A 26,395-nucleotide genomic window follows, 5' to 3' on the forward strand; every position below is an offset into this window, starting at 1 on the left:
ATCGATCGCATGTACGGTTGTGGATTTATTACGTTTTGTTTGAAGGCTTCGATGACTGATTTTGTGTGTGGATGAAAGCGTTTCTAATGGTATTTTGATTCCCTAAATAGCTTTCCTTACCTCAGTGCAGTCCTCCTCCCCCACCTCATGTGGAGAAAGCCTCTTGAGGGGGGAGGGGCGACCAGGCAAGTCAGGACACTCTCTATATTGCAGATAGAGAAAGGAGCTGTGTGATATTAGGCTTTATAAGTACTGAAGGAACACTGCTTGTATGTCCTAATGATAGTGTAGTGGTTATGGTGATTGGCTTTTGTGCGGGCTCAGCAATTCAGCTATTCAGCATTCCCACTCGCATTTTCCTCAGGAAATGCATTGTCTAGTTCTTCTTCTTAATTTTAATTTTATTCCGTACGTTTTTTGGCTCTGCGTAACTTCTGCATACTTTCAGCTATTGAGACCATTTAACTTTTAAAATGTTCGTCTCATTCAGCTAACGATGGGACTTCTTCAAGTTTTTTTGTACTATTTATACTTTTTAAAATATTAAGCTTTTAGACACTTTTTTTTAACATTGAAGTCAATGAGAACATCCTTTTTCCTGCTTCAAAACACACGTTCTGCCAAAAGTTTCAGCTCCTTCATACTTTCACTTACAGACACCAAACAAACTTTAAAGCGGTCACAAAATATTCAGCTATCCAAACATGACTTTTTAGATTGATATCTTATACGGTTTTTGTGAAAACGCAATTTACGTTTAGTGATTTTTTTATCGGTTATAATGTAATCCTATGGAGCAGGTTTAGAGTGTGTCATGTGACCTTTAGAGTGGAGATCTTTGAAAACAAAAATTATCTTTAAAAAAAGGGCGAACAAATTGCTCTCACGCCCACAAGATCTACTTGTCATACACAATTTATATATCAAAACGTAGGTATGCTTGTCTGGTTTCAGGCAATGTGATCAGTTTTGTGATACGTATTTTAGTTTTAGTTCCAGGAGCTTCTAAAGGACAAGAGTGACAAAACCACTCTCATTGACCGTCCATGTTAAAAATTTAAAAAAATTTCCTGCAAAACACACAAAGACGCTCTTTTCTAAATCGCTGGCATGGCCACAATTTTAAGTTTATCAACATAAATTTCATATCGATGCGTTCACAAGGGCCGTGTCTTTCAAACGGTGAAGTCGCTGTATCGATCGCATGTACGGTTGTGGATTTATTACGTTTTGTTTGGAGGCGTAATTAATGTATTGGTCTGTGAATTAAAAGGCGTTTGTAATGGAATTTCTTTCCATAAATAGCTTTCTACCTCAGTGCAATATTCCTCCTCACTGACCTGGGGGGAGGGGAAACCTCTTGAGGGGGGAGGGGCGACCAGGAAGTCAGCATACTCTCTACTTTGCAGATAGAGAAAGGAGCTGTGTGTCCTAAAGATAGTGTAGTGGTTATGGTGAATGGCTTTGGTGCGGGCTCAGCAATTCAGCATTCCCACTCGCATTTTCCTCAGGGAATGCATTTTCTAGTTCTTCTTCTTAATTTTAATTTTATTCCGTACGTTTTTTGGCTCTGCGTAACTTCTGCATACTTTCAGCTATTGAGACCATTCAACTATTAAAATGTTCGTCTCGTTCAGCTAACGATGGGACTTCTTCAAGTTTTTTTGTACCATTTATACTTTTTAAAATATTAAGCTTTTAGACACTTTTTTTTAACATTGAAGTCAATGAGAACATGCTTTTTACCGCTTCAAAACACACGTTCTGCCAAAAGTTTCAGCTCCTTCATACTTTCACTTACAGACACCAAACAAACTTTAAAGCGGTCACAAAATATTCAGCTATCCAAACATGACTTTTCAGATTGATATCTTTTACGTTTTTTGTGAAAACGCAATTTACGTTTAGCGATTTTTTCAGAAAATGGAATCGGTTATAATGTAACCCTATGGAAGGGATTTAGAGTGTGTCATGTGACCTTTACAGTGGAGATCTTTGAAAACAAAAATTATCTTTAAAAAAAGGGCGAACAAATTGCTCTCACGCCCACAAGATCTACTTGTCATACACAATTTATATATCAAAACGTAGGTATGCTTGTCTGGTTTCAGGCAATGTGATCAGTTTTGTGATACGTATTTTAGTTTTAGTTCCAGGAGCTTCTAAAGGACAAGAGCGACAAAACCACTCTCATTGACCGTCCATGTTAAAAATTTTAAAAATTTTCCTGCAAAACACACAAAGACGCTCTTTTCTAAATCGCTGGCATGGCCACAATTTTAAGTTTATCAACATAAATTTCATATCGATGCGTTCACAAGGGCCGTGTCTTTCAAACGGTGAAGTCGCTGTATCGATCGCATGTACGGTTGTGGATTTATTACGTTTTGTTTGAAGGCGTAATTCATGTATTGGTCTGTGAATTAAAAGGCGTTTGTAATGGAATTTCTTTCCATAAATAGCTTTCTACCTCAGTGCAATATTCCTCCTCACTGACCTGGGGGGAGGGGAAACCTCCTGAGGGGGGAGGGGCGACCAGGAAGTCAGCATACTCTCTACTTTGCAGATAGAGAAAGGAGCTGTGTGTCCTAAAGATAGTGTAGTGGTTATGGTGAATGGCTTTGGTGCGGGCTCAGCAATTTAGCATTCCCACTCGCATTTTCCTCAGGGAATGCATTTTCTAGTTCTTCTTCTTAATTTTAATTTTATTATTCCGTACGTTTTTTGGCTCTGCGTAACTTCTGCATACTTTCAGCTATTGAGACCATTCAACTTTTAAAATGTTCATCTCGTTCAGCTAACGATGGGACTTCTTCAAGTTTTTTTGTACTATTTATACTTTTTAAAATATTAAGCTTTTAGACACTTTTTTTTAACATTGAAGTCAATGAGAACATCCTTTTTCCTGCTTCAAAACACACGTTCTGCCAAAAGTTTCAGCTCCTTCATACTTTCACTTACAGACACCAAACAAACTTTAAAGCGGTCACAAAATATTCAGCTATCCAAACATGACTTTTTAGATTGATATCTTATACGGTTTTTGTGAAAACGCAATTTACGTTTAGTGATTTTTTTATCGGTTATAATGTAATCCTATGGAGCAGGTTTAGAGTGTGTCATGTGACCTTTAGAGTGGAGATCTTTGAAAACAAAAATTATCTTTAAAAAAAGGGCGAACAAATTGCTCTCACGCCCACAAGATCTACTTGTCATACACAATTTATATATCAAAACGTAGGTATGCTTGTCTGGTTTCAGGCAATGTGATCAGTTTTGCGATAGGCATTTGACTTTTAGTTCCAGGAGCTTCTAAAGGACAAGTGCCTCAAACGCCCTCCCATTGACCGTCATGTTAAAAAGTCTAAAAAAAAATCCTGCAAACACACAAAGACGCTCTTTTCTAAATCGCTGGCATGGCCACAATTTTAAGTTTATCAACATAAATTTCATATCGATGCGTTCACAAGGGCCGTGTCTTTCAAACGGTGAAGTCGCTGTATCGATCGCATGTACGGTTGTGGATTTATTACGTTTTGTTAGGAGGCGTAATTAATGTATTGGTCTGTGAATTAAAAGGCGTTTGTAATGGAATTTCTTTCCATAAATAGCTTTCTACCTCAGTGCAATATTCCTCCTCACTGACCTGGGGGGAGGGGAAACCTCTTGAGGGGGGAGGGGCGACCAGGAAGTCAGCATACTCTCTACTTTGCAGATAGAGAAAGGAGCTGTGTGTCCTAAAGATAGTGTAGTGGTTATGGTGAATGGCTTTGGTGCGGGCTCAGCAATTCAGCATTCCCACTCGCATTTTCCTCAGGGAATGCATTTTCTAGTTCTTCTTCTTAATTTTATTCCGTACGTTTTTTGGCTCTGCGTAACTTCTGCATACTTTCAGCTATTGAGACCATTTAACTTTTAAAATGTTCGTCTCATTCAGCTAACGATGGGACTTCTTCAAGTTTTTTTGTACTATTTATACTTTTTAAAATATTAAGCTTTTAGACACTTTTTTTTAACATTGAAGTCAATGAGAACATCCTTTTTCCTGCTTCAAAACACACGTTCTGCCAAAAGTTTCAGCTCCTTCATACTTTCACTTACAGACACCAAACAAACTTTAAAGCGGTCACAAAATATTCAGCTATCCAAACATGACTTTTCAGATTGATATCTTTTACGGTTTTTGTGAAAACGCAATTTACGTTTAGCGATTTTTTCAGAAAATGGAATCGGTTATAATGTAACCCTATGGAAGGGATTTAGAGTGTGTCATGTGACCTTTAGAGTGGAGATCTTTGAAAACAAAAATTATCTTTAAAAAAAGGGCGAACAAATTGCTCTCACGCCCACAAGATCTACTTGTCATACACAATTTATATATCAAAACGTAGGTATGCTTGTCTGGTTTCAGGCAATGTGATCAGTTTTGTGATACGTATTTTAGTTTTAGTTCCAGGAGCTTCTAAAGGACAAGAGTGACAAAACCACTCTCATTGACCGTCCATGTTAAAAAAATTTAAAATTTTCCTGCAAAACACACAAAGACGCTCTTTTCTAAATCGCTGGCATGGCCACAATTTTAAGTTTATCAACATAAATTTCATATCGATGCGTTCACAAGGGCCGTGTCTTTCAAACGGTGAAGTCGCTGTATCGATCGCATGTACGGTTGTGGATTTATTACGTTTTGTTTGGAGGCATAATTAATGTATTGGTCTGTGAATTAAAAGGCGTTTGTAATGGAATTTCTTTCCATAAATAGCTTTCTACCTCAGTGCAATATTCCTCCTCACTGACCTGGGGGGAGGGGAAACCTCCTGAGGGGGGAGGGGCGACCAGGAAGTCAGGATACTCTCTACTTTGCAGATAGAGAAAGGAGCTGTGTGTCCTAAAGATAGTGTAGTGGTTATGGTGAATGGCTTTGGTGCGGGCTCAGCAATTCAGCATTCCCACTCGCATTTTCCTCAGGGAATGCATTTTCTAGTTATTCTTCTTCTTAATTTTAATTTTAATTTTATTCCGTACGTTTTTTGGCTCTGCGTAACTTCTGCATACTTTCAGCTATTGAGACCATTCAACTATTAAAATGTTCGTCTCGTTCAGCCAACGATGGGACTTCTTCAAGTTTTTTTGTACTATTTATACTTTTTAAAATATTAAGCTTTTAGACACTTTTTTTTAACATTGAAGTCAATGAGAACATGCTTTTTACCGCTTCAAAACACACGTTCTGCCAAAAGTTTCAGCTCCTTCATACTTTCACTTACAGACACCAAACAAACTTTAAAGCGGTCACAAAATATTCAGCTATCCAAACATGACTTTTTAGATTGATATGTTTTACGGTTTTTGTGAAAACGCAATTTACGTTTAGTGATATTTTATCGGTTATAATGTAATCCTATGGAGCAGGTTTAGAGTGTGTCATGTGACCTTTAGAGTGCAGATCATCCACAAAAAATATTATCTTTAACCACTTGGGATCCGCCTGCCGTCAATTGACGGCTACAGTGCGGATCCCAAAAGCCAAACCGCCGTCAATTGACGGCCGCCCCTTTGGGCGTTCCCCGCGCGCGCTCCAGAGCGCGCTGCGGGGAAAATCTGTGTTGGCCGTGTCCCTCGGACACAGCCAATTACAGATCGCCGCGAACGGCCAATCAGAGTGGCCGTTCGCGAGGCGATCTGTGCGGCCAATGAGAGAGGATCTCATATGTAAACATATGAGATCATCTCTCATTGCCGTTTTACACAGAGACAGCGGTGCTGTCTCTGGAGAGGAGACCGATCTGTGTCTCTTGTACATAGAGACATAGATCGGTCACCCCCCCAGTCACCCCCCCTCCACCTACAGTTAGAACACTAAGCAGGGATACATTTAACCCCTTCCTCACCCCCTAGTGTTAACCCCTTCAATGCCAGTCACATTTATACTGTAATTAGTGCATATTTATAGCACTGATCGCAGTATAAATGTGAATGGCGCCAAAAATGTGTCCGATGTGTCCGCCATAACGTCGCAGTCCATTAAAAATCGCAGATCGCCGCCATTTCTAGTAAAAAAAATAATTAAAAAAAAATAATTCTGTCCCCTATTTTGTAAGCGCTATAACTTTTGCGCAAACCAGTCGCTTATTGCGATTTTTTTTTTTTTTGTTTACCAAAAATATGTAGAAGAATACGTATCGGCCTAAACTGAGAAAAAAAAATGTTATTTTTTTTTTAAATTGGGATATTTATTATAGCAAGAAGTAAAAAATATTGTATTTTTTTCAAAATTGTCTCACTTTTTTGTTTATAGCGCAAAAAAAAAAAAACCGCACAGGCGATTAAATACCACCAAAAGAAAGCTCTACTTGTGGGGAAAAAAGGACGTCAATTTTGTTTGGGAGCCACGTCGCACGACCGCGCAATTGTTAGTTAAAGCGATGCAGTGCCGAAAGCTGAAATTTCACCTGGGCAGGAGGGGGGTATATGTGCCCAGTAAGCAAGTGGTTAAAAAAAGGGGGAACAAATTGCTCTCACGCCCACAAGATCTACTTGTCATACACAATTTATATATCAAAACGTAGGTATGCTTGTCTGGTTTCAGGCAATGTGATCAGTTTTGTGATACGTATTTTAGTTTTAGTTCCAGGAGCTTCTAAAGGACAAGAGCGACAAAACCACTCTCATTGACCGTCATGTTAAAAATTTTAAAAATTTTCCTGCAAAACACACAAAGACGCTCTTTTCTAAATCGCTGGCATGGCCACAATTTTAAGTTTATCAACATAAATTTCATATCGATGCGTTCACAAGGGCCGTGTCTTTCAAACGGTGAAGTCGCTGTATCGATCGCATGTACGGTTGTGGATTTATTACGTTTTGTTTGGAGGCGTAATTAATGTATTGGTCTGTGAATTAAAAGGCGTTTGTAATGGTATTTCTTTCCATAAATAGCTTTCTACCTCAGTGCAATATTCCTCCTCACTGACCTGGGGGAGGGGAGGGGGGAAACCTCTTGAGGGGGGGAGGGGCGACCAGGAAGTCAGGATACTCTCTACTTTGCAGATAGAGAAAGGAGCTGTGTGTCCTAAAGATAGTGTAGTGGTTATGGTGAATGGCTTTGGTGCGGGCTCAGCAATTCAGCATTCCCACTCGCATTTTCCTCAGGGAATGCATTTTCTAGTTTGTTTTATACTAGTAATAACGGATGATCAGCGACTTCTAGTGGTACTGTGATATTGCAGCAGTTAATCTGACAGTTTTGACACTTTGTGGAAACCAGTGACACGAATATAGTGATCAGTGCTAAAAATATGCACTGTCACTGTACTAATGACACTGGCTGGGAAGGGATTAAACATCTAGAGCGATCAAAGGGTAAATGTGTGCCTAGCCAGTGTTATTTGTGTACTGTGTGAGGTGCTTTTACTAAGGGAAGAGATGGATTTTTTTTCCCCTGCTTTGCAGGTAAACAAAATCCATCAATCCACTCGTCAGAATGGTGCTATGCATTGTTTAGATAAGCAGAGCTCTGTTTTGTGTGTTTTCCCAACGAGTGCTGGCAAACATCCATTCGCTGGCACCCGCTGATCGGCTTCTGCTGTGACAAATCAGAGTAGAAGCAGCGCGCGCCTCCTACCCAGAAGTGCGGGATCATGTATATATACATTCGATTCTGCATAGCGCAGCCGCCCTGTAGCAGAAAATCTGTTATGGGGCAAGTGGTTGAAAAGGCAGAAGTTTTTTTTTTTTTATCTTAATGCATAGAAAGCCTTCTGTGTGCAGCAGTCCCCCCATCATACTTACCTGAGCCCCATCTCGATCCAGCGATCTTGCACAAGAGACTTGACTGTCCAGCACTTTCCCTCCTCATTGGCTGACACAGCAGCAAACCACCATTGGCTCCCGCTGCTGTCATTAAGTCAGTGCACCAATGAGGAGAGAGAGGGGGTGGGGCCAGGCAGGAAACTGTGGCTCAGGTGCCCCCATAGCAAGCTGCTTGCTGTGTGGGCACTCAGGAGGGAGGGGCCAGGAGCACCAAAGAGGGCCATGAGAAGAGGAGGATCTGGGCTGCTCTGTGCAAAACCAACTGCACAGAGCAGGCAAGTATGACATATGTTTTAAAAATAAATAAAGTATAATAACAGGGTGACACGCATTGTTTTTTTGAGGACAAACAATGCTTTCTTTTTGTGATACTGTCTTGCAACAATGATTTTTTCCACAATCCTTAAGACAATAAAAACGTGACAAAACTAAACAAAATCAACCTTTTTTCTTTTTTAGAACAGTGTTTAAAAATAAATAATTTCACTGCAGATAAAAAGTGCACATTTTATTTTGTAATTTGTTTAAAATGACACTAAAATTGCGATTCTGGTACAAAGCACTACAACTTGTTTACAAATTAAATAAAAGTGTTTTTTATTTATAATTTGCGATTTTTCTAAATGTGAAATGTACACACATACAATATGTTAAAGGTGCAAACATATTAATGAACAAAAGAAAACAAAAAAAGTTTAAATATGGAAAAAATAAAAATATCAGCAATAATTGAATGAAGGGGAACAAGGAGTTAATTGGAGTAGGCGGGATTAGTAGGTTAGAGACTGGAGTGAGTGTTGCGGTGTCGGTGAGGTGCGGAGAGAGGACGGTGAATGTCTTGTACATGAATAGTGTGACGGAGGTGACACTGTCAGCAAGTAGACTCGGGGTCGGCAGACGCAGTGTGGCAGTTTGGAGCCAAGCTGCAGCCAAGGAATAAAAGGGATCACTTGCCATAGTTTGTCCTTTAGTGACAACAAAGCCCAATTTGACCTTTTTTCTAACGAATAAGGTCAACGACATCTGGCAAGGTGCCATCCTTATTAGCACAATTGTGGTGTACCTTAAAGCGGTGGTTCACCCTAAGAAACAAGTTTCTACCATTAAATCCAGTATACTAGCGCGAGCTACAGTATGCCTTTATTTTATTTTTTGGCGCCGTACTCACAGTTTAATCCCGTAGTGAAGTTTCAGACTCCCCGCTGGGAATGGGCGTTCCTATGCAGAGGAAAGATGATTGACAGCCGACTATGGCGCGTCACGCTTCCCGAAAATAGCCGGAGTAGGTCTCGGCTCTAAACGGCGCTATACGGCGCCTGCGCACAGACTAGGAGCTGACTGCGCAGGCGCCGTGAAGAGCCAAGTCCTATTTCGGCTATTTTCGGGAAGCGTGACGCGCCATAGCCGGCCGTCAATCATCTTCCCTCTGCATAGGAACGCCCATTCCCAGCGGGGAGTCTGAAACTTCACTACGGGATTAAACTGTGAGTACGGCGCCAAAAAATAAAATAAAGGCATACTGTACCTCGCGCTAGTATGATGATGGCATGCTAGAAAAAAAAAAATTTTTTTAGGGTGAACCCCTGCTTTAAGTGGTGAAGGTGGAAACCATTTCTTTACTTGTTCAACACGAATAGAAGAATATCTGAGCACTACTATGCACTTTATATGGACTTTTTTCACTGTTATATTGTAAACGGACTCATTTATGTTTTGTTATATGCATGTTCTGTTGTGACACATCTATAGGCAACCACTCAAACGGGTGGTGATTAGCCGTTTTGCATTGTTGGCACTCATTATATATTTATTACAATTGTTCATTATTTATGTATGTATTCATAGTTAGTATAGCGCCCCCTGCCTTGCTATTTTGTACCCATCTCCAGTTCACTGGAAATTTTGGGGAGCAGCTTTTTTTGTCTAATTTAATTGATTCACTTAGTCACATTTAATTTATATTGTATTTGGCGCGAGATCCTTTTTCCTAAGGAGTTAATTAGGGCTGGTGTTTTTTTTTTTTTGATTTGCAGATCAAAATTCAACCCTTTAATCTGCAGATGCATTAACAGAATGATACAATGTAACATAGTTAGTTCCGTACCTTTCTTTCTGTATGAGCAAATGGTATTTATAAACCTGGTCAGACTGCTTTTTTTTTGTCAGCTAAAGTGGCTGACTTTCTCTGTGGACACAGCATTCCTTCCGTTCAAAAGAATTTGATTTTGAGCATTGAGAACATCAATAAAATTGACATTACAACGTAAAACCATCCAATTCCAGACAAGCCACAAACAAGGGAGAGAGAGATACATGCAAGGTGTCGTCAGAATTGTTTACACTACCTCCGACTGCATCAACAAAAAATATCATCTTGAGGGCACTTCTGAGCATTACATAATCACAGTATTCACCACCAGGTTCACATTAATGAGGGTAGAATGGCTTGCAGGAAATAAAGGCAGTGAGGTTTCCAAAAAGGTGGAAAAAGAAAGGAGAGAGGATAGAGAAGAGAAGTCAGGAAAAAAAAAAAGGAAATACCCCGAAAATGAAGATGGACCTATGTTGGAGAAGAGGAGGAAGAAGAGCCTGGGGGCATACAGGACCGGGTCTGGAAGACATGGGGCACATGTAAGCTGCCCAAGTTTGCTCAAACCTATTATGCTGGTCATTAACAACTTCAGCCCCAGAAGGATTTGCCCTCTTCCTGACCAGGCCATTTTTTACGATACAGCACTGCGTCGCTTTAACTGACAATTGCGCGTTCGTGCGACACTGTACCCAAACAAAATCCATGTCCTTTTTTCCCCACAAATAGAGCTTTCTTTCTTTTTTTAAAAACGAGAATTTTGAAAAAAAATTAAAATATTTTTTACTTTTGGTGGCATTTTATTACCCTGTGCAAAAGTCTACAAAATAGGGGATATATGTATGGCATTTTTATTATTTTTATTTTACTAGCAATGCCGGTGATCAGCAATTTTTAGCGGGACTGCAACATTGCAGTGGACAAATCGGACACTTTTTTAGGAACTATTGACATTTATACAGCGATCAGAGCTAAAGATAACCACTGATTATTGTATAAATGTCACTGACAGGGAAGGGGTTAACACTAGGGGGCGATCAAGGGGTTAAATAAGTTCCCTTATGAGTGTTTTCTAACTGTGGGGGGGATGGGACTGACAGGAGGAGGACCACTGATAATGGGGTACTTTGACACAGTAAGTGGGCTTAGCACTATATGACCATATAGTGTGACCAAATCCCCTATTATGTTCTGTTTGTTGGTCTTATAGCGGCATCATCTTGAATGCAAACGCATTGTTAGGGTGTGTGCCCCCCTGTATGATTTTGTATGTATATTGTATGGACTCTGACCAGGTTCCTTGTGCCAGAGCACCCCACCTCATTACCTCTTATTAGTGGCCACCAGTTCATAGGAGGAATCCCTTCAGTTCTCCCATAAAGAGGAGTTTGTCTCCCATGCTTGAGACGCAGGGTCTTTCATTCTATTACTAGTGTAAGACCCACTGATAAAGGGGTACTTTGACGCAGTAAGTAGGCCCACGATCACGGGTGACTGGCGGACATTGCGGCTGAAAAATAGGGTTATCGGCAAGAAAAATAAATAAAATTGTCGATAATGGCGTGCAATGCAAAAAAGCGTCCCATTGGCTGCAATGCAAAATAAGCTAGCCACATTCTTCAAATTGAATTTTATTTTTTAAAAACCTGTTTGTTTTGGTTTTGGATCCTGAATTTTCGGTTTCGGTACACCGCTACATATTATGGTTCTGAGTAGTCTGCCTGTTTATGTTTTTCAAGGTCTGATTTTCTGTTTTGCCTAAAATGTACCCAACTGTCACTGTATCTCAGATTTGCTGGCTAATAATTCTGCCTGGCTATATTATTATTACCAGCAATTCCTGCCCTGTATTATCTACCTCACACAACTTTTATCCTTACCTTGTCATCCATGTTATTCTGAAACAGCCTGTAACCAGGTTACATGTGGTATCATCTGCAAACAGACAAATCAGGTAAATGTCACTCCTTATTGCTAATAGAACATCTCTGTATATAAATATTATAATGGATCCTTATTTCCATAATGCCATTTATAGGTCACATTTGCCTCTAAAAAACACATAGCCAAACAGCCTTTCATTACCATCCAGCCTCCTCACACATACATTATATATAGTCTCACTCTACCACCCAACCTCCTTCACAAAGATACACAGCCCCCTAGCCAAGCCTCATTACTGTATGTGAACTGAGTGACGCTTTCTCTGCTTTAGCCGTCAGCTGCTGGGTGAAAAGGCTGAGTGCTGAGAGAACAGTGAACAGGTACAAGATCTGCCTGTTTGTTTTGGGGGGGAAACACATTTGGGGGCACCTTGTTAGTCAGGAACTGACCTGACTGTCGGATGTCAGCTCAGACAAGCAGATGTTTTGATTGTTTTTGCTATAGACTTTCAGTTAACCACTAACCTCCAAAATTTCCAGACTTGTTCATTCCCCGACTTAGTTGGGGTAGGCGGTACACTTTGGTGTGGGTGGGTCACGCCTCGTTGACCTCTGTGAGCCTGCCTTCTGACCTTTGACCCCTGGGGAGGTCCCTATTCCACTTCCTGAGTCCTAGCCTTATTCTTCAGGGGGAAATCCTAACCCTCTAACCCCAAAATTCAGTAAACAGGTACATCAACATTAAAGGGGTTGTAAAGGTACATGTTTTTTCACCTTAATGCATCCTATGCATTAACCACTTCCCGACCTCCTCATGTACATTTACGTCGGCAGAATGGCACGGACAGGCACAATCACGTACCTGTACGTCCTCTGCTAGACGTGGGGGGTCCGATCGGGACCCCCCCCTGGTACATGCGGAGGTCGGGTCCGCTCGGGGAGCTATCCGGGACGACGGCGCGGCTATTTGTTTATAGCCACTTCGTCGCGATCGCTCCCCGGAGCTGAAGAACGGGGAGAGCCGTGTGTAAACACTGCTTCCCTGTGCTTCACTGTGGCGGCGCATCGATCGGGTGATCCCCTTTATAGGGAGACTCGATCGATGTTGTCATTCCTACAGCCACACCCCCCTACACTAGTAAACACATACACAGTGATCCCTAAATGTTACAGCGCCCCCTGTGTTTAACTCCCAAACTGCAACTGTCATTTTCACAATAAACAATGCAATTTAAATGCATTTTTTGCTGTAAAAATGACAATGGTCCCAAAAATGTGTCAAAATTGTCCGAAGTGTCCGCCATAATGTCGCAGTCACCAAAAAAAATAAAAAAAATCGCTGATCGCCGCCATTACTAGTAAAAAAAATAAAAAAAAAAAATGCAAAAAAACTATCCCCTATTTTGTAAACGCTATACATTTTGCGCAAACCAACCGATAAACGATTATTGCGTTTTTTTTTTACCAAAAATAGGTAGAAGAATACGTATCGGCCTAAACTGAGAAAAAAATTTTTTTATATATGTTTTTGGGGGATATTTATTACAGCAAAAAGTAAAAAATATTGCATTTTTTTCAAAATTGTTGCTCTATTTTTGTTTATAGCGCAAAAAATAAAAACCGCAGAGGTGATCAAATACCACCAAAATAAAGCTCTATTTGTGGGGAAAAAAGAACGCCAATTTTGTTTGGGAGCCACGTCGCACGATCGCGCAATTGTCTGTTAAAGCGACGCAGTCCCGAACTGTAAAAACCCCTTGGGTCTTTAGCCAGCATATTGGTCCGGGGCTTAAGTGGTTAAGGTAAAAAAACATTGACAGTTACCGGCCCCCCAGCCACCCGTTTCACTTACCTGAGCCCTGGACAGCCCCGCGTCGAGAACGCGCTTGATGCTTCCCCGGGGGTTCTCGGCTCTTTATTGGATAGAGTGATAGCAGCGCAGCCATTGGCTCCAGCTTCCGTTAATGAAATCCAATGACGCAGGCGCCGGGGACGAGTCCTGCACTCAGCGACTATGAATGGAGAATGCAGGAATCGGGAGCACACCCGCAAGGTAACCCCCTTGGGAGAGCGCTTCCCATAGAGGGTTATCTAAAGCAGGGAGGAGCCGAGAGAGTAGCCGAGGGACCCCAGAACACGGCATTTCCGGGCCACACTGTGCAAAACGAGCTGCACAGTGGAGGTCAGTATGACATGTTTGTTATTTAAAAAAAATAACCTATAGTATCACTTTAAGCCACATATGTGATGACAGACATTTCATGTGATTTGCACTGCATTGCTGTACAGATCACATGCAATGTCTTTTTGTTAGGAGGAAGGTCAGATTAGTCAGTTGAAACTGAGCAGCATGAAGAAACCCATGTTCTGTAGAGTATCGGTACCCTACGGGATGTGGAAGAGTTTCAGGCATGAGGAATGATACAAGATGCAACTAGGTACATCATAGTGAAGAATATGCAAAGCCGTAAGCCACTGATGAAATGGTCAAACCCTAAGGCCCCTTTCACACTGGGGCGGGAGCCGCGGTGGCAGTATAGCGCCGCTAAAAATAGCGGCGCTATACCGTCAGATTTGCCGCGGGATTCGGCCGCTAGCAGGGCGGTATTAACCCCCGCTAGCGGCTGATAAAGGGTAAATACCGCCCGCAATGCGCCTCTGCAGAGGCGCATTGCGGGCGGTATTGCCGCGGTTTCCCATGGTTTTAAATGGGAAGGAGCGGTGAGGGCGCGGTATACATACCGCCCCTCTCACCGCTCCAAAGATGCTGCTGACAGGAGATTTTTTTCTCTCCTGCCAGCGCATCGCCTCAGTGTGAAAGCCCTCCGGCTTTCACATTAAGGTTGCTGGGCAGGAGTTTTTCAGGCGGTATAGCAGCGCTATTTTTAGCGCTGTACCACCTGAAAAACTCCTCAGTGTGAAAGGGGTCTTACACAAAGAGTAGGAAACAATCAACCCAAACGTGAACTGATCATCTAGCAGAAGTTTAGTCAAACACCAACTATACTTAAATCTACTCCCATCCCCATTCTATCTATCCTGTGAAAGAAAACATTTCTATACTTCCCTATTTTGAGGGCGATCTGGTCCGGTCACATGGTCAGCTCCCAGCGCCAGCTTTAGTATAGGAGGGACAGCCGTCAATGGAAGCCCCATAATAAGCATAAGGGTGACATCATCGCCCAGGCTCAGCAGCCGTTGTCAATTATCTTTTCTATTAAAAAGGTGCTGGGACATGATCATCTGACCAGACCAAAGCACCCTCAGCATAGTTAACTATACAGAGCTTTCCTTTACAGGGTAGATTGAATATGCTTAGAATGAGGGTGAGAGCAGTTTTAAAGGGGGTTGTAAACCCTCAAGCTTTTTCACCTTAGTGCATTCTATGCATTAAGGCGAAAAACCTTCTGTAGTGCAGAGCCCCCTTTTACTTACCTGAACCCAATCGTTCCAGCAACGGGGACGAGCAGAGCAGCTCCAGCCGCTGTCTTGGGTCCTCATTGGATAGATTGATAGCAGCAGGAGCCATTGGCTCTCAATGAGGTCAATCAAATCCAGTGACACGAAAGACGGGGGGCGGGGGCCAAATCCTGCTGTCTGTGTCAATGGACGCAGCAGCAGGACTCAGGAGTGCACCCGCATGAGTGGTCCCATGGAATGTGGCTCTCTGGGAGTGCCGCTGGGGGACCCCAGAAGAGGAGGATCAGGACCACTCTGTGCAAAACCCTTGCAAAGAGGAGGTAAGTATAACATGTTTGTTATTTAAAAACAAAAAAAATTACCTTAACAACCCCCTTTAAGTATTGTTAGTGTTTGACTGAACTTCCACTTTAAGTGGTATCAATGGATTAGCAGCAAAAGGTTGGAGAAGATGGGTGACTGTCCACAGCTAAGGAAAGATAAATTTGGAATTAGGCAACAAGTCAGCAGGAAAATACAACTTCTTTACCCAAATGCTGTCATCAGCAGGATATACAATGACTTATTGACTGAGAAAGAAGAGGCCTCATGCCCTGTACACACGAGCGGAATTCCTGTTGGAAAAAACTTGGATGGTTTTTCAGATGGAATTCTGCTTAAGCCTGCCTTGCATACACAAACGTTCGAGGAATTTTTGACTGCCAAGAACGCGGTGACGTAAAAGACTAAGACGAGCCGAGAAAATTAAGTTCTATGCTTCCGAGCATGCGTTGTAATTTAGTGCGTTGGGATTTGTACACGCAATCAGAAATTCCGATCAGATTTCCCCGACAGGAAAATAGAGAACCTGCTTTTTATCTTTTTCCATTGGAAAGCCTGACAAAGCATACACACAGTCGGGATTCCGGACCGAATGCTCTCGTCTGACTTATTTACTACGGGAAAACCGATCGTGTATACAGGGCATAACACAGTATTGGGAAAAAAAGCAGAAGAAAGGGAGGACCTCCGCTTTAATATCAGTCCTCCCAAACTACAGTAAGTGAGGTGAAGAGAAAGTGAAGGTTGCAAGATTTCCATCAATGCCCTCATGGGGTTCTGTACCATGTATACAAGAACACCTCTGAAATTATTTTGGAGAAACTTGAGGGTTGTGTGGTAGAACCCTCAAGAACATGGGAGTGTCACGTTTACTGTGCAGCACCACATTTTGTGTGCGGGTGCAGGAATGTGTGTGATTTATACGCACTCCCACACCCGCATAAATGGACACATCGCCTAATAACAAATCACATAAAACACAAGGACTTACAAGTTTATATCACATCATCAGATGTTACTACAGCTTGGTAATCACTGGGGGGTTGCCATTATGGCGGGGTGCCTCTAAGGGCCAATTCACACTAGGAATTGCACAGGAACGCTGTGCAGTGCGATTTCAGCCCATTTATTTTGAATAGGCTGAAATCGCACCGCACCAAAAGTAGTGCATGCACTTCTTTTGCAAACTTGTCGCACTACTTTTGTACCATGTAATCTGGTATGGGCAAATGCACTGCGTTCGCGACCTGCATTTGAGATGTCATTAACATTCCACCGATACCCGCTGCAGATCGCAAAGGGCAGTGCGCTTTGAATGCGGTGCAGGAAACGCGCATGGAACTCAGGTTTTCCACACCATGTTCTTGTGTGAACAGGCCCTAAATTAATGGTGGGAGGAGAACAAGTACAATTTGGTTAGCGGTTACCACCAATACAAACTCGAGACCAATATGATTATGTGGAAACGTCTGTGAGAACAATTTTATGGAGTGGATATACAAATATAACAGATACAATTTGGAATATATAAATGTAGCTTATTATTTTGAATTGATCCCCTACATATAAATTGTGAATTTTATGTATAGCTCAATAAAGGTTACTGTATGCATAATTCACGTGTATGTTTGTGATACACCTCATTTAAAGTCTCACAGGCAAACAAATAACGCTGTGTACTTGTTAAATAGAGATGGAGGTAAAACAATATGTGTATCAGATCACAAAACTTGTTGTGAAATCAAGGTGTCAAAGTGACATACCTAAAGGCCACCTCAATAGCCAATCGGTGCCTATGAAGTATGAACTAACTGAAAGAGCCAGAAAAAGTGGAAACTCCGCTGGCGTGATACTTGGGAGATGGAGGGATATCGGCTAAGTTTTGTCATCAGAGCCACTTAGAACTTCCTACCCTCAGCTCACAACATATGTGGTGGGTAAAAGTTCCTGCATTCTTCTGCCAAGCACCTGTGGGTATCAAGCTTGGGTGGATAACAGCGCTGGACTGGTGCTGCTGGAGGATGCCTAGCGGCAGATTAGTGTGTGGAGGGTATAAAGGGAATTGCTTCCAATGGGTAATAAATCTCCCAATTGTAGATGGTATGTGATGGACTCCTTGGGGTCCAAAACTGCTACCTTTCCGATAACGTAAATAAGGGAGTTACTGCAGGGAACACTTGGGCAATTGGAGAGGAGTGCCCGATTTACCCCCAAAAAAAGTCTCAGGACGCGTACACGCGGTCGATCCATCCGATTAGAATGGTCCGACGGACCGTTTTCATCGGTTCACCGCTGAAGCAGACCGATGGTCTGTTGTGCGTACACACCATCAGTTCATAACCCGATCGGTTTAGAACGCGGTGACGTAAAACACACAACGTACTGAAAAAAAACGAAGTTCAATGCTTCCAAGCATGCGTGGACTTGATTCTGAGCATGCGCGGGTTTTGAACTGATGCTTTTGTGTACTAACCATCGGTTTTGACCGATGGTCAGCCGTCCATCGGTTCGACTTTAAAGCAAGTTCTATGATTTTTGTCCGAAGGACAACAGACCGATGGGCCGTACACACGGTCAGTTTGGACCGATGAAACTGGACTTCAGGCCGTTTTCATCGGTTTGGACCGGCCTAACTTGAATATATATATATATATATATATATATATATATATATATATATATATATATATATATATATATATATATATATATATATATATATATATATATATATATATATATATATATATATATATATATATATATATATATATTAGTGCTGTCAATTAAACGCGCTATTAACGGCGTTAACGCAAACCCACGTTAACGCCGTCAATTTTTTTATCGCGCGATTAATGAGGCGGCGTTCGGGGGTTATACCGGGATGATGCCTGCAGCCGCAGGCATCATCCCGGTACCGTTGTTTAGAGCGGGCGATCGGCTATCCAAACATAACAACCGATGCGGCTAAAAGCCGCTCGGTTGTTATGCCGGAGGAGCGGGAGGGGACATCCCCCCCCTCCCGCCGCCTTTCGCCGCTCTGACCGGGCCTCCCGTCCCACCGGGAGACCCGATCCTCCTTCCGGCGCCTTCTGTGTCCAGGCGGAGACTGACACTAAGCCGTAAGCGGCTTTGATTCAGTCTCCGCATTGAAACCACGGAAGCAACGTCATGACGTCACTTCCGGGTTTCTCGGCTGCCAATGGCGCCGGATTTAAAAAAGTACACAGTATTCAGAATCGCCGTTTTCGGCGATCTGAATACTTTGAAGTGCAAAGGAGGGCTCGGAGGTCTTTTAGACCCCCGATCCCTCCATAAAGAGTACCTGTCACCACCTATTGCTGTCACAAGGGATGTTTACATTCCTTGTGACAGCAATAAAAGTGATCAAAATGTAATCAAAATGTAAAAAAATTAAAAAAACACAATTTAATATTATAAAAAAATTAAAAATAAATAAGAAAACAAAAAAAAATTTTTTTGGCGCGATTAATCGTGAATTAACTATGACATTAATGCGATTAATCGCGATTAAAAATTTTAATCACTTGACAGCACTAATATATATATATATATATATATATATATATATATATATATATATATATATATATATATATATATATATTCTTTATTTTCATGACTATGAAAATTGTAGATTCACACTGAAGGCATCAAAACTATGAATGAACACATGTGGAATTATACATAACAAAAAAGTGTGAAACAACTGAAAATATATTTCATATTCTAGGTTCTTCAAAGTAGCCACCTTTTGCAGCAGACACATCTCTAGAACTGGTAAGAGGAGACTGTGTGAATCAGGCCTTCATGGTAGAATATCTGCTAGGAAACCACTGCTAAAGAAAGGCAACAAGCAGAAGAGACTTGTTTGGGCTAAAGAACACAAGGAATGGACATTAGACCAGTGGAAATTTGTGCTTTGGTCTGATGAGTCCAAACTTGAGATCTTTGGTTCCAACCCCCGTGTCTTTGTGCGACGCAGAAAAGGTGAACGGATGGACTCTACATGCCTGGTTCCCACTGTGAAGCATGGAGGAGGAGGTGTTATGGTGTGGGGGTGCTTTGCTGGTGACACTGTTGGGGAATTATTCAAAATTTAAGGTATACTGAACCAGCATGGCTACCACAGCATCTTGCAGCGGCATGCTATTCCATCCGGTTTGCGTTTAGTTGGACTACCATTTATTTTTCCAACAGGACAATGACCCCAAACACACCTCCAGGCTGTGTAAGGGCTATTTGACCAAGAAGGAGAGTGATGGGGTGCTGCGCCAGGTGACTACCTCTTGAAGCTCATCAAGAGAATGCCAAGAGTGTGCCAAGCAGTAATCAAAGCAAAAGGTGGCTACTTTGAAGAACCTAGAATATGAAATATATTTTCAGTTGTTTCACACTTTTTTGTTATGTAAAATTCCACATGTGTTCATTCATAGTTTTGATGCCTTCAGTGTAAATCTACAATTTTCATTCATGAAAATAAAGAAAACTCTTTAAATGAGAAGGTGTGTCCAAACTTTTGGTCTGTAATATATATATACACATACATATATATATATATATATATATATATACACACACACACAATAAAAGTATACAGGTAGAGCCAACACATTTCGGGGGAATAGCCTCCCCCCTCTTCAGGGCTTGTATACCGAGAGAAAGATACAAAAGCAAAACAAGTGTAATCTCTTCTCTCCTGATGCGATATAATAAGCGGGGGGGACCATCGGGCCCCTTACAGGTGTAATGCAAAAAGTAAAAAATGGGAGGGGGGCCAGCCAGGCCTGTAAGGGGCCCTGGGGACCATCGGGCCCCTTACAGATGTAATGCAAAAAAAAAAAAATGAAAAAAAAAAAAAAAAAAAAAAAACTAGGAGGGCCATCCAGGCTCCTGGGGACCATCGGGCCCCTTACAGGTGTAATGCCTGTACCCCCCTGATGGTGGCCCTGTCAGGCACTCCTTGAATCACCCAAGTCTGCCAAGCACCTGCCACATTCTAACAGGATGCTCTTTGAGCCTCACCCAAGGGCACCACACATGGCATGACAACCAGGTTCATAGACAGCCAGTCTCAGAACTAAGGCGAATTATCATAAATGCTCTAGCACAAACATCAATCGGCAAGGGACGTCATATTGCATGGTTTGCATCGGAAGGCCAACCTCCACAGCATCAGGGGGTCAAAGTATACAAGCAACATGCAGATTGCTTGGCCATGAAAAATGGATGTAAACTTGGAAAAAATAACTGGTTTCCCCTCAGATATTGGGGATACAACACTCCGACCAGAGATGGTCCTATGGTCCACAGCAACCAAGCTGGCATTTGTGGTAGAGTTGACAGTAAAATGGAAAGATGCTGTTGAAGATTACAAAAGGAGAAAAGACCAAGTGCTCAGAATGGACAACTAAACATCTCTAAAAAAGCTTGGTCATTATGATTCCCCTGTAAAAAATTGTATGCAGGGGGTTTCTTCACAACATCTTAAACCAGCCTCCTGAGGAAGATCAGAGTGAGGGGTCACTCCCTACAACAAGCAATCAAGTCCTTATCATATGATGTAGACCAATAGCAGTAACTGGATTTGGATTAAAAGGAAACACAATTGGGCTACAAGATGGGAAAGGATGATATGGAACAGCGGTGGGTGTACTAGGGATGCCAGGTATCACAGTGGAGCTGTGTCGGCGCATCGATCGCGTAATCCCCTTTATAGGGGAGACATGATCAATGACGTCATTCCTACAGCCACACACCCCTACACTAGTAAACACATACACAGTGATCCCTAACTCCTACAGCGCCCCCTGTGTTTAACTCTAATTTAAACTGCAACTGTCATTTTCACAATAAACAATGCAATTTAAATGCATTTTTTGCTGTGAAAATGACAATTGTCCCAAAAATGTGTCAAAATTGTCCGAAGTGTCCGCCATAATGTCGCAGTCACGAAAAAAATCGCTGATCGCCGCCATTAGTAGTAAAAAAAAAAATAATAAATAAAAATGCAAAAAAACTATCCCCTATTTTGTAAACGCTATAAATTTTGCGCAAACCAACCGATAAACGATTATTGCGATTTTTTTTTACCAAAAATAGGTAGAAGAATACGTATTGGCCTAAACTGAGGAAAAAAAAAATTATATATGTTTTTGGGGGATATTTATTACAGCAAAAAGTAAAAAATATTGCATTTTTTTCAAAATTGTCGCTCTATTTTTGTTTATAGCGCAAAAAATAAAAACCGCAGAGGTGATCAAATACCACAAAAGAAAGCTCTATTTGTGGGGAAAAAAAAGACGCCAATTTTGTTTGGGAGCCACGTCGCACAACCGCGCAATTGTCTGTTAAAGCGACGCAGTCCCGAACTGTAAAAACCCCTTGGGTCTTTAGGCAGCATTTTGGTCCGGGGCTTAAGTGGTTAAAGACACAGTGGGATTAAGACTCCGTTCACATTTATGCAACTTTTGACACCGAAGTCACATGACAAGTCGTTCCACATGTTTTCCAAAGATAACCATTTATATGTGTGACTTAAAGGTGCAGCGACTTCAAAGTAATTCATACACTACTACTACTGGTCAGACTTTCATGCAAGTTGAGGGCCATAGACTTCAATGTTAACCCTCAAAAGCTGCATGAAACTCGTACCCCCAATGTTATACAATGCAATGCAGTGCAGTGCATTATAGCCAACCAGCTTCTAACCTCAGTTTGTTCAATTAAGCTTTGACAAAAAAAAAACAGAATCTGATTGGTTTCTAAATTAAGCTGCACCAGATTTTGCACTCTCCAGATTTAGTAAACCAGTTCCACTGGGTTCATCAACAAAACATCAATAGAGGAGGGGGCCTACCTGATAATATACCCACCCTTAGCCTTTTCACACCAATTCCAACAACAAGAGGGCAAACTTACCACAGGGATGGAAACACCAAGTCCAATTGGCTCTACTGTCTATCTCTTTAGTATCACAAGAGCTGCTGCCTGGGAATGCAAGCCACATAATTCCATCTCCACCATCAGGGGACCTGGCAAAGACCAGGTGATTCAGCTCACAGTGAGCCCTCGTCAGCCAACTTGTGACACAACTATTAGGCCACTTACACACAGGGGGGCTCTGTTGGAGTCCGCCTGTTTAGCAAAGAATTTGTCCACTGAGGAGGTGGATGGCTAGTCCGTGTCTGCTCCACTTATGCAGAGCAGACACAGCCTGTAGTCCTCTATAGGTGGGCAGATGTAAACAGACATGTGTCTTCGTACACCCGACTGCCATCTGATCCGATTCGCCAGACGGATGTGGAACAGATCGGATGTCGGTGGGTGTCAACAGACACATGTCCGTTTACATCTGACTGCCTATAGAGGAGACTGGAGGGTTCTATTGGATCGACCTAAAAAACTGACAAGCGGACGCGATCGTCCGCCCATGTCAAAGGGCCCTTAGGCTCTGTCTTTGAACATTGTCATGTATTATTTAAGATGGTTCACACGGCTTTAACCTTTGCAATTGTTTGAATTCCATCTCTGGTATTCCACCCTCAGCAAGGCTTTGACGTCAGCATTTTCCCTTCGAGCTAAAACTATGAGTAGCTTAGCTCCTAACCCCCATTATCAGCATCCTACGAGCTCATCAACCAAAGCTAGAGGAGAGTGTCCACCTGATGTACCTACCCTCCCCTTCCCTCTCATCCATAATCTCCCAACCTCCTTTACCCAGGGATACAGCCCCCCATAATCACCCAACCTTCTTCACCCAGGGATACAGCCCACCCCCCCATAATCCCCCAACCTCCTTCACCCAGGGATACAGCCCCTATAATCACCCAACCTCCTTCACCCAGGGATACAGCCCTCCCCATAATCACCCAACCTCCTTCACCCAGGGATACAGCCCCCCCCCCCCCATAATCACCCAACCTCCTTCACCCAGGGATACAGCCCCCCCCCCCCATAATCCCCCAACCTCCTTTACCCATGGATACAGCCCACATAACCTCCTTTACCCAGGGATACAGCCCCTATAAATCACCCAACCTCCTTCACCCAGGGATACGGCCCCTATAATCACCCAACCTCCTTCACCCAGGGATACAGCCCCCCCCATAATCCCCCAACCTCCTTTACCCAGGGATACAGCCCCCATAACCACCTTTACCCATGGATACAGCCCCCATAACCTCCTTCACCCAGGGATACAGCCCCCCCCCCATAATCCCCCAACCTCCTTTACCCATGGATACAGCCCCCATAACCTCTTTTACCCAGGGATACAGCCCCCCCATAATCCCCCAACCTCCTTTACCCAGGGATACAGCCCCCCCCCCATAATCCCCCAACCTCCTTTACCCAGGGATACAGCCCCTATAATCCCCCAACCTCCTTCACCCAGGGATACAGCCCCTATAATCACCCAACCTCCTTCACCCAGGGATACAGCCCCCCCCCCCATAATCCCCCAACCTCCTTTACCCAGGGATACAGCCCCCCCCCATAATCCCCCAACCTCCTTTACCCAGGGATACAGCCCCTATAATCCCCCAACCTCCTTCACCCAGGGATACAGCCCCTATAATCACCCAACCTCCTTCACCCAGGGATACAGCCCCCCCCCATAATCACCCAACCTCCTTCACCCAGGGATACAGCCCCCCCCCCATAATCACCCAACCTCCTTCACCCAGGGATACAGCCCCCCCCCATAATCACCAAACCTCCTTCACCCAGGGATACAGCCCCCCCCATAATCCCCCAACCTCCTTTACCCATGGATACAGCCCCCATAACCTCCTTTACCCAGGGATACAGCCACCCATAATCACCCAACCTCCTTCACACAGGGATACAGCCCCTATGACCTCCTTCACCCAGGGATACAGCCCCCCATAATCACCCAACCATCCTTTACCCAGGGATACAGTCCCCCCATAATCCCCCAACCTCCTTTACCCATGGATACAGCCCCCATAACCTCCTTTGCCCAGGGATACAGCCCCCCATAATCCCCCAACCTCCTTTACCCATGGATACAGCCCCCATAACCTCCTTTACCCATGGATACAGCCCCCATAACCTCCTTTGCCCAGGAATACAGCCCCCCATAATCACCCAACCATCCTTCACCCAGGGATACAGCCCCCCAATAATCACCAAACCTCCTTTACCTAGGGATACAGCCCCCCATAACCAAGCCTCCCTTATACACAAGTATCCTCCAATCATTACCAGGCCTCCCTCATACACACAGGTATCCTCCAATCATTACCAGGCCTCCCTCATCCAGGTCCCCTCATGCTGTCACCAGATAACAACTTGGTGCACACAGGCGCCTCTCAGCTGTCCGCTCTCCCCTCCGGTCACTTCCGGTGTGCGCGGGTGCTGATGGGAGTTGTAGTCTGTGTGGTGGTGTGAGTATTCCGTACAAATATCAGCGCCCGCTCCCTGGTCCTCCTCACCCAGGGTATCCCCCGTACCTCCTCCACCCCTCCCGGCCATAGAGGCCCCCTCAGTTATCTCCATTCACACACAGCACACGCCGAGAGATCGCAGCTTCAGCTCCCGTGATGCTCGGCGGCGGTACGCATGCGCAGTGCGCGGCCTCGGTGGCGGCAGAGTGGAGCCTTTTGTTTGGAGGCGCCACATTTTTAGAACCGAACCGAATAGGGCGAGAGGAGGCGCAGCCGGTCCCCGCCGATACCTCCGTGCAGCACCCGGCCGAGGCTTCCTACCGGCCCCTACCCAACACAGGCCTGAGAGCCGGGAGCATTGTGGTGCACAGAGGTGAGGGGGGCTCCGGGGGGAGGCCATGGGGGCTGCAACACTGCATTCCGGGGGACGGGGAGACCCCCCACAATGTGGGTAGAGGTATCGGGGTGTATAATCCTATCCTCTGCCCATGTATAACCCTGGCATCAATACTCCCATAATCCTCTACCCACATATAACCCTGGCATCAATACCCTCATCATCCTCTACCCCAAATATCCCTGGCATCAATACTCCCATCATCCTCTACCCACATATATCACTGGCATCAACACGCCCATCATCCTCTACCCACGTTTAACCCTGGCATCAATACTCCCATCATCCTCTACCCACGTATATCCCTGGAATCAATACTCCTATCATCCTCTACCCACATATATCCCTGGCATTAATACTCCCATCATCCTCTACCCATGTTTAACCCTGGCATTAATACTCCCATCATCCTCTACCCATGTTTAACACTGGCATCAATACTCCCATCATCCTCTACCCACGTATATCCCTGGCATCAATACTCCCATCATCCTCTACCCACATGTAACCCTGGCATCAATACCCTCATCATCCTCTACCCACATATATCCCTGGCATTAATACTCCCATCATCCTCTACCCACATGTAACCCTGGCATCAATACCCTCATCATCCTCTACCCACATATATCCCTGGCATCAATACTCCAATCATCCTCTACCCATGTTTAACCCTGGCATCAATACTCCCATCATCCTCTACCCATGTTTAACCCTGGCATCAATACTCCCATCATCCTCTACCCACATATAACCCTGGCATCAATACTCCCATCATCCTCTACGCTCGTATAACCCTGGCATCAATACTCCCATTGTAGGGGTTGCAGACTGTTCTCACATGGAATAAGACTATAAAAACAATACCTGTGAGAACAAGGGGAAATATACATTTCCAACCATTACTAAAGAATGTTGCATGTATAATCTTTCTCAGAGATAATACTACAACAGACTATGTGTGCAAGGTCATTTTAGAATTCTACTAACATGAGTGAAATTATATTCACTCTGAAACCCTTTTAACCCCTTACAGCCATAT

The 26,395-nt window shown here is 43.4% G+C and overlaps 2 protein-coding genes across 5 annotated transcripts in view; one reads left to right on the forward strand and one right to left on the reverse strand.

Moving 5' to 3' along the window:
• SNX11 (sorting nexin 11) overlaps nt 1-25,124 on the reverse strand; it is a 68,178-nt gene extending 43,054 nt beyond the window's left edge. Inside the window, exons 1-2 of one of the 3 annotated variants that reach the window (XM_040331236.1) lie at nt 24,815-25,012; nt 11,782-11,836 (exon numbers count right to left, since the gene is read on the reverse strand). In XM_040331236.1, the coding sequence (XP_040187170.1) occupies nt 11,782-11,793 (12 nt within the window). In that variant the 5' untranslated portion in view covers nt 11,794-11,836; nt 24,815-25,012. The other 2 variants (XM_040331235.1, XM_040331234.1) reach the window with 2 other exon arrangements.
• CBX1 (chromobox 1) overlaps nt 24,936-26,395 on the forward strand; it is a 68,049-nt gene continuing 66,589 nt past the window's right edge. Inside the window, exon 1 of one of the 2 annotated variants that reach the window (XM_040331233.1) lies at nt 24,936-24,956. The gene's annotated coding sequence lies outside the window, so the exon portion shown is untranslated. Of the gene's footprint in view, nt 24,957-25,131; nt 25,330-26,395 lie in introns of those variants that run through there. The other variant, XM_040331232.1, reaches the window with a different exon arrangement.

The sequence above is a fragment of the Rana temporaria genome, chromosome 12 (assembly GCF_905171775.1).
Source record: "Rana temporaria chromosome 12, aRanTem1.1, whole genome shotgun sequence".
Classification (NCBI taxonomy): Eukaryota; Metazoa; Chordata; class Amphibia; order Anura; family Ranidae; genus Rana; species Rana temporaria.